The 9,644-nt window shown below is 36.5% G+C and overlaps 1 protein-coding gene across 1 annotated transcript; it reads left to right on the top strand.

Annotated features, from left to right (window-relative positions):
- The first annotated feature begins 939 nt into the window (after window positions 1-939).
- LOC113732706 (uncharacterized) lies at window positions 940-7,230 on the top strand. Its single transcript, XM_072077816.1, has 15 exons — window positions 940-978; window positions 1,417-1,476; window positions 1,583-1,729; window positions 1,817-2,422; window positions 2,672-2,815; window positions 2,930-3,034; window positions 3,702-4,359; window positions 4,648-4,804; window positions 5,629-5,713; window positions 5,834-5,926; window positions 6,070-6,192; window positions 6,309-6,440; window positions 6,512-6,618; window positions 6,736-6,808; window positions 6,915-7,230. Exons 1-15 carry the CDS (start codon window positions 940-942, stop codon window positions 7,017-7,019), a joined length of 2,634 nt encoding a protein of 877 aa, XP_071933917.1. The 3' UTR covers window positions 7,020-7,230.
- Window positions 7,231-9,644: the final 2,414 nt, after the last annotated feature.

The following is a 9,644-nucleotide window of genomic DNA, read 5'->3' as shown; positions in this document are numbered from 1 at the left end:
GGAAAAGTGTTACATGGTGTGGATTAACAGGCACAGGCCAGAAAGTGAAGAGAAATGTTAGATTGAAATTCAAATTTGCTTCCATTTGAAACTGCATTAATGTATGTTAATTGTATTAGTTCTTGTGCATGTTCACGGTTGTGTTGGATAAGTGTTACATGGTGTGGATTAATAAGTACAGAGAAAAAATAGAGTAGAAAAGTTAGTGCGTAATTGGTATGTCGTATTTGAGACTTCGTTGGTGTATGTTTATTATATTCATTGCTATGTATAAACAGGATGGCACGGATAAGAAGCAAAAGACGGAACAAGAGTTTAGACGAAAATGAAGGAATAGAGGCAGCGGGGACAAGTGAAGTTAGACAACCAGTTCCACCGCTGAATCCGTGGATGAAGTTTAGGTAATGTTGGTGTTTATTAAAAATAATAATGATGAGTAGAATGCACAGTTAATTGGTTAATATTGAATGTGTGTAGGAAGGAGTATCAAAGCACCGTTCCAGCGAAAGGCATTAAGATAACAGAGGTACGCATAAGAACTAAATAAAACATTAATTTGGAAAGTTGGGGCGCGGTAAAAGTAATCAACACAATCAGAAAAGGGTTAATATCAGAAACCTCCCTCTTGGTTTCTTAGAATCGCACCTAGCACCCTCCATGTTATCAAAATCACACTTAACACCACTGGAATGACAACTTTGATGTCATTGTCAGCCCCTCTATTTGAAAATAGTAGTAAAAAATGAAGTATAGGAGAGAGACTCTATTTTTGTTCCTCTTTTATCCATAACCCAAAATGAGTATACTTCGTAGGAGCAAAACAGGTATAAATCTTGATTTTTAGTATACGTAAATGATCATATAATAAATAATAGGATAGCATCAGGGTTGTAATAGGATTTGTATGAAACTGTAACCGAATTTGTTATTTTGTAGACCATGGAGTACGACGATATGTATCGTTTGGAGAGATGCGAGGTAAATAAGGTTGTTAGATCAATCATCCTTGAATAGGGTAACACGTTTTGAAAATTTTGTAATTTTGTGTAACACATTAGTGTACATATGGGTACAATACGTAATAATCGTATCTCTTATGATAGGTTTTACGGATAGTTCAATTAGAGTTACAATTTGTAAAAAAATATAACATAATTCAGAATAGTTATCAAAAAATTCTTAAAAGAATTTTCTGATTTTTTTATCTGTTTTGGTATACAGTTTTGTTCTTAGTTTTGTAGTGGAGTATTGGTCTCCGTATACTGCATAGATTATTTTTAAATTATGGCCATTCAACTTTAGTTGTGGTATAACATTATTTATCCAGATTTTTTTTTGCCTCTGAATGAGTTAAGGTTATTTGTGGCATGGGGTAGATGTTGGTGATTTTTGAATAATTTGTTATCTTTTGATTAGGATAATCTGTCACATCCCACTGCCAGGGGTGCTAGGTGTGATAATATTAATTTGAGAGGTGTCAGATGTGATTAGAACAAAAGTCAGGGGAGGAATTATACTATTAACCCATTAGAAAATGATGATGACATTAGGAATGATTAACGATTATATGCATCGAATGCAGTATAATAAAATGGTCAAAGCAGCATATGATAAATTGAGCGAGGAAGAAGTACAGAAGCGAAAAGAGAACTATTGGAAAGAAAAAGAGGAGTATAAGAGAGAAATGACGCGACTTGGAAAGACTATACCGCCAATAAAGCAGTATAAGGTAAGCACAAAGCATGGATGAAGTTTAGGTTTGTATGTAATAATCTGTGTATGACTAACTAAGTTTTTCGCTTGAATTTGATTATAGAATCCGAAGTACACCATTCGTTGTTCACCAAATCAGATGGTTTGGTTAGCATCGAACATTGATGAAACAAAAAAACAGCAAATCAGAGATATGGGGTTTGGAGGGCTGCTGGAAATACAGTGTCGCTCCATTCCGAACGGCATAGGAACCTGGCTGGTCGACAATTTTAATCCTACACTAAGCAGCTTTCAATTACATGGAGATGGTGTGCTACCCCTAACAGCAAAAGACATCGGTTTCATCCTTGGAATCCCAAATGATGGCCCCTTACCAGTTGAAGATGCTGATAGCAGTGAGGGTGGAGATTCTGGACCAAGTCGCCGAACATACAAATGGAAAGAGCTGCCGGAGGAGTTAGTATCCATGAGCAGTGGGGACGAGTTCAAGCGACTATTTGTTGCATTTGCTTGTGGATGTCTATTGGCTCCAACTACACGGGCTGAGCATAAAATCCGGCTATGGGGTTGCACGAAGGTGGTTACTGAGGTGGCCTCATTAAACTGGGCCCAGTACATTAGAAATGTACTATGCAATAGGATATTAGAAGTGCAGAAGAAAAGCGGAAAGCAGCACCAATATGTTGGGGGCTGCATCTTTGTTCTACTGGTAAGTTTAATTACACGTTATTGAAAGTTAGTAAGTCATTTAACTAGTAGGGGATGCAACGATTTTGAAATTTTAATTAGGCACATGAAGGTTGTTTATGCAACGTACATATTATGATATGATAAGTGAGTATGAAGGACGGGAAAGAGGATTGTCGAACATTAGATATAAATAAAATTTTGAAATTCGTGATACATATATTGTTTGCAAATGATATAAATGATGAGTCAGTCGCCAATTGGCTTGCAGGTGCATTACCTCGATCGAGTGACAATACTAAAGCATAGAGTGGCTCGAGTTACACCAAGAGCAAAGGCATGGACAGATGCTTTAATTTCACAGCGGGATGCATTGGAGATCGATAATCTCGGAGGTTATGGAAAAGGAAAACTAGTAAGAGAGATAATTATTTTTTTGCTTGGATAAGGATTGTAACTTACTAGTTCATATGTATAAGACACACATACCATGTACTTATGAAATGATGGTTTGACTTTATTTTCGTAGATTGGGGCGCATGAAGAGGAAGAGGCTGAATCAGGTGCACAGATAAATGAACTACCCCCTGAGCTAGTTGGAATAATGATGGACAGCGGTCATCATGACATTGCTGTAAGCTGCCTAACTTTTCTTAGAAGAAAGTTCATTGTGTAATGTTGTTGCTTAAGAGCAAATGTTATGCATTTATACTGATGTTTTTGTAAGCAGCCAAATCTTCATAACTGGGGAAAGTTATCTTGTCCGATACAATCATGATAAATCTTCCATGACCGCATACAATCATTTTGCGTTTGCTATGCATAACATACAAAAATAGGAAAGTTTGTTGTAAGTGGAGTTTGGGACAAATAAGTACACCCAATCGTTTGTTAAGCTTTGTAAAAGGTGGCAACATTTTTCAAATACCGGTCACAAATAACACTATTGTTGTGATCTAAGCTAGGTACATTTCTTGCATAGAACAGATCGTGTCGTATTTTCCATATTCTATGACAGAAAAGAGCAGTGAAAAAAATTCTCGCATATTATTCATGCAAAATATAAAAGTAACTATCATAACCTCATTCGATTCGAGTGGCAAATACAGCTGAAGGCATTTTCACATATAACTGGATATTCATAACTTAGTCATGAAAAATATTTCACCAATTGAAAGTGAAAAGGCAGATTTAGTGAGATCCACAAGGAAGTAATACACATCAATGCATAATTTCCTATTCATCTGTTCTGGATTAAGTCGAAACGAGCTATTCATTATAGTTTGTTAATGTATAAGCAGGCTGAGCTTTCAGAAGTGTACAGTATGACAGTGAATTGTCAAAGAAGGATATTAAAGATTGCAGAAATATTGTGTTCTCATCCTAGGGCCAAAGCAGCAGCAACAGAGGTCGTTTCAAAGGAAAAGCAGAAACAGAGGCTGCCTGATTCAGAGCACATACATCTTGATATGGAAAGCGAAGATTATTCAGAATATCAATCGGCTGAGGATGGAAAGGACTCCAAAGATCTCGATGACGGTGATAGTGAAAAAGAACAAGATGCCGGTGGTACTGCCGATGACATTGTGACGTCAATCAGATCAATAGATGAGACTGAACCAACAAATCGGCAAGCAATAGGGCAGAAGACGGTTGAAAAAGAGCAAAGTGGGAGAACTAGTGATGGAAAGGAGGCAAAAAATGATGGCATCACAGGTGATGGAAAGGATATTTCATTCAGTGGAAACAAGGCAAATGATACCCCACCAATTGGCCAACCTGATTCGCGAGACGTTGAAGTACATACTGACCATATAACAAGCATTTCTGACCGCATTACGGATGAAGCCACACAACATATGCAGCATGATTGCTCAACAGGTCCCATACAAATTGAGCATCCTTTGGATGGGCCAAACACACCGAGAAGGTTGCGGTCTTATAGTCGCAAAAGGAAAGGTTAGTAAACTTGGTGGCTGTCAAGAATTTGATATACGAATTTCCATGAATTTATTGTATTATGTTCTGTCGACTGTAAACCCTGATACCGTTGAAGCTGAATTATTGCGTAATGCATTTTAGTTTTGCATATCAATTGAAGAGTACTTGGCTGATCGGTTAATCGGTTAAACTTTACTGCCCTGCTGCTGACTTATTAATTTTTTGTATAACACGCATACCTAAGCATTATTCTGTCAGTGTGAACTAATTATTGAATTATGTTTTCTGATGTATTGATATCTTCAGCAGCTGTTGAAGATGAGAATGAGGGGAGACCAACTCGGGCAACGAAGAAAAGCAGCATGCTACGGTCAGCCGAGTACCTTCTGCCTTCACACGTAACAGTCAGCACGTACGATAAAAGGATCGCTGCATTCGCGTGGGAGGTAGATCAGAATCCCAAGTAAGGTTCCAATGTGTTTATAATACGATTATAAGGTTATGCTACAGCCACTTAAGAATTTATAGTTGCCACTATTTGTTAAGTGCATCTCTCCAGTCCATTCCTAATGAATTCATGCATGTTTTGAGGTTAACTCAATGTCCCTCTTCTTCGATTTAATTATTTGTTAGTCACCAAGTTAAGACTAGCAAAATGTACTTCCTGTTAGGTGTTAGTTACTTGATTATTTGTACATGTGGAATGGAGATTAGATATAGAATACTCAAATGTTACTTTTGAGAATGTTAGACGGATTCTTGAACCCATAATCACGAAAAAATAGCAAAGTCGTGAGTGGGTTTGAGTCGTTTTAGCCACGAGGATGTAAGAAATAGGACCTGAAGTTATGATAAGGAGGGTGTGTAAGACTTTTTCTGAAATTTTTTGAATTCGTAAAGGAGGAGAGTGAGACTGTCAAAAGCTGAATAGGGGTATCTGAAATTATCCCTTTTATAAATAGTCAGTCATTTCTTGCATGTTGCCTTTGAATTTTTATGCTCTCCCAGTTAGAATTAAAGTTGGTTTGCAGTGGCATCACTTCTTCTTAGAAGACGGTTGTAAAATTTCTCCCAAATTACGTATCTTTTACTACTTGATTATAATGAAGAAGTAGCAGAAGGTAGTAAAATTTCTCCATCCTAGGGGATGCATGGTTTATTAGTGCTACTATTTGTTGGCTGAAACTGAGTGTAACAACTTGATAAAGCATTTACATTTTTGTAACTCATGGTTGATAAGAACTGGCAAATTTAAATAGCGCCTCCTTTTGTCTCGCGTAATGGCAGGGAGACTCTCATTCAAATGTTTCAACTTTCTCTCACACGAGATGACCTCAGGACTCTTTGTGATGGCATGCATGTCTCGACTCGGGTTAGGCATATTTGACACATACGACAAATAATACATTGTGTTGGTTTGGTAAGGTAAAGTGATAGGTTTTTGAAATGGCAGTAACTAAATCAATTCTGTCACTGTGTTGTGAATAAACAGGTCATCGACATGTTTGCCCGGCATATCAACTGGGGCGGGGCGACTAGCACAACCAGTAGAGTCAAACGCTATATTGTCGAGCCTATAGCAGTTGTAAGCATTAAATTTGTTGTTGGCTAATGGCAAGTTATTCATTAAACTATTATGAAAATTTCGCACAAATGCATGTTATAATCTTATACTAATTCTGAAAATCACCGTTAACACTTATATTCCCTTGTACTGATTATTAACAGGATGGCATCCTGAATCTTCGAAAATTCGATGCACAGTCGGATGACATCCTAACTGCTAAGCTTATAAAGTTGTTCAAGATCCGCGGCCCGGATAATTCGGCTAATCCTTCCAAGTGTCAGTTGGTATGGACAATTATGTCTTATCGTAACTATTGCTGAATTTGTATTTATTGGCAAATTATTAGTAAACATGAAAATTATGGTAGTTTACCATTGAAATGGTTTTTGCTCTGCATCAGATTCTTGTCCCTGTCTGCGTAGATAGTTACTGGTTCGTGTACTCCTTCCATGTCACGCATCACGTAGTCCATCTGCTAGACCCTGACCCACAACAAGCAAAAAGCAAAGATATTACAGTTCTAAAGCGCTTGGTATGATTGTTTATGGGAATTGTTCATTGATTTTTATCATATGTTGAGTTACTTGACCGTGTTTCGTGCAGCAACGTGGCCTCGGACTGATAATGGCAGCTAAATTTGGGATGAAAATAGACTTTGCAAGTTTCAAACTCGAAGTTGCTGATGTCCCTCATCAGTCACCCGATAGCTGGTATAATATCGGATCTTCCATGTCCTTTTTCCCGATAGCTTATCACTGCAATGGTGTACTACCATCACTTTACTATATTATCCTTATTCCTGAGAAGATTCATGTTGATCTGACCAGGTTCGATAGTGGAGTTTTCACGATGACCTTTCTTGAACACTGGAGTGGAAGATTGGCTATGCGAATTACAAAGGTGTGGTCACATTTTGTAACTATCTTTGTACGTACTTGTGGCAATAAAATGGTTAATAAATTGGACTTAATCGTGGTGCTGATTATCAGAGGTGAAATTGTGGCAGGAAAATATTACGAAGTATCGAATGCTGTACACCGCGCGGCTTTGTAGTTCGGAGCATAATACAAAGTTTGTAGACACTATTTCCGCCATGCTTGGGAGTAAATAGTAAATGGTTGCAAGAGCATCTTCAACAGGGATGTAATTTGTTGTTTCTGCTATGCATAATAGCAAAGGATATTTTTTGAAACAGTTACTGATTTTGTTTTTCTGGACACATTAGCGCCAATATTTGCACCTACTTGTAATTTAAGTTAGGTTTTGAGTTGTCACTAGAATATTGTCAGTAATAACATTAGCCGAACATTAATTGTTTTAAATCTGTCTGTGACTTTTTGCTAACTACTTGTAATACCGGCACTACGAAGATTATGGACAATGAAGAGTAGTGGCAAAATTCATGACTTATTAGAAACACGTTATGACACTGATAGTGCCATTGCTCATTCTTATCGCCTTCACGCTTTGTACGCAAGGATTATTAATTGACATGGATTGGTATATATATGCTTTCGTAGTTGAAAGTGTGTTACATAGAGCACGTAAAAAGTTACACATACTGTTGTTGTATAAGACATCTTGAATCTTGCGCAAGTTTATAACTTTCACCTGATCGCACTTTATATTAGTCAGACTGGTAATAAATTGCATCAAATATTAGAGATACTAGTTTTGGCCATTTTCAACAGCGCGTAACTTTGGTTGCACACGGCGTAACTTTGTTTGCACCACGTGTAACTTTAGTACAAAATTTTGGTTCATACACTGACCAAGGCCATAGAGTGTTACACATCTGACTCTTGGCCAAGAACTTGTAATACCGACCACAGGCATTAAAGTTTGGAGGTTTTATTATCTGTATCCATTTATTGTCAGTAACTACCACACTTGCTCAAAAGGATGACTTCTTTGAACAAGGTGTAAAGCCACGTCAAGTACTTGTGCATCAAATATTAAATATGGGGTCAAGATGATAAAGTGTGTGATGAAATAATATACAGGTAAGGCATAAAGCATGAAAAAATTCTTGTTTTTAACAAATACTGCATGAAAAAACTTTATACACATATAAACGGTATACGGAAGGTCGGAACCCTCAACCAGCGCACATGACCTGCTGAGTTTTTGTTAAGTTCCTTTCATGATAAAAGCTGCAATTTTCTGTAACTGTTTAGTAACTCGCCGTAACACTCATCAAACGTCTCGATAATATCTCCTGTACGCCTTGTACTCAAAGTGGGTGTGAAATCAAATGAACATGATTCCCAAGAAAGGATGTTACTCTATAGATTTCAATCCCTACTTCCTGGCATGCCTATTTCATGGATTTAAGGGCCAAGATTTGCCCTCAAAATTTTGTGCGGCTGAGATTACACCATGTAACTCGATTTCCGCGCCAAGTGTGGGGCCCATCACTATCTGTTCGGAAAATACATCCTGTGAAAACAAAGTTACACGATGTACAAATAAAGTTACGCACAGTTGATAATGACCACAATTGCCAGGGACGGTTGCACCTGCACCTATTTCATAGGTGCAGTAATGCAAAATTTGCCTACATACACAGGAAAGGTTCCAAGTGCAATCGTTGCTGAAGGTGTGTGCATTTTGTATACTCCATAACTCTGTTTGCATATGGTGTAACTCCCGTTCGACAACGTGTAATAGTCTCGTACAAAATTAGAAGGGTTCCAGACATATTGTTAAAAAATGTGGTATAAGATGATATCTAAACTGGACTAATTTTGTTTGGCCGAATATTAACCATGAACAGCTCGCAAACGTGTCGTTTGATGTCTGAGATGTTTTTGTGTTAGATCCAAGTCAACATGTTACTTATTTCATACTTGCTAATTTCTGAGAAGCATCTTTGCTAGTTTATATCGTCGACAAAAATATATTTTTCACCCCTAATGTTTAAGGTGTTAATCAATTTCATCCCTAAAGTTTCATGCACAACACATTTTATCCTTGTAATTTTATAATTTTGATTAATTTCATCCTTCAAGTTCATAAAAACACATTCCATCCTCATAATGTCCTAAATTTGGCTTCATATGGACAATTGGTAGATTGTCAATCAATTTGAATGGGATAGCGTCACTTAATCACAACATGGCCATTAGGAAAAAAAATGGATTAACTAAAACCTCAAAAATCTTTTCTTTATTCACTTTCTCATTTTAGTACAAAAAAGACTAAGAAATTTTTAGCCACCATTACTTTCTTCTTAATCACAATGAGGTACACGAAAATGTGAGAAAAATATTAATACAAAAGAATGAATGGTTTAGATTGTCATTTATTTGCAAGATTTTGTTTTGTTGTATCATATACATGTTTTTCAATCATCTATTTATCTTTCAATCTATTTATTTAGTCTCAAATATATCATATCACCATTTAAAGGAAAAAAATAGATATAGTCTCGTATCAAAAAAACACTTGTTGTTATTTCTATAATTTAATCAATAATTGAATTAAGTATTAATAATACAATTATGAATGGGACATGTGATGATATTATGTCTAAAATGGTTAACAATCCTTTAATTGGTAGTAATTATAAAATTATGAAGATGAAATGTGTTATACATAAATTTTAGGGACAAAATTGTTCATAATTACAAAATTATGAGGATGAAATGTGTTTTGTGTGAAAATTTAGTGACGAAATTAGTGAACACCTTAAACGTTGGGGATGAAAAATGTATTTTTTCCTATATCGTCTCTT

Source organism: Coffea arabica, chromosome 2e (assembly GCF_036785885.1).
Source record: "Coffea arabica cultivar ET-39 chromosome 2e, Coffea Arabica ET-39 HiFi, whole genome shotgun sequence".
NCBI classification, from domain to species: Eukaryota; Viridiplantae; Streptophyta; class Magnoliopsida; order Gentianales; family Rubiaceae; genus Coffea; species Coffea arabica.
The sequence above is the reverse complement of the archived record's forward strand: the minus strand, read 5'-3'. Positions and strand labels throughout refer to the sequence as shown.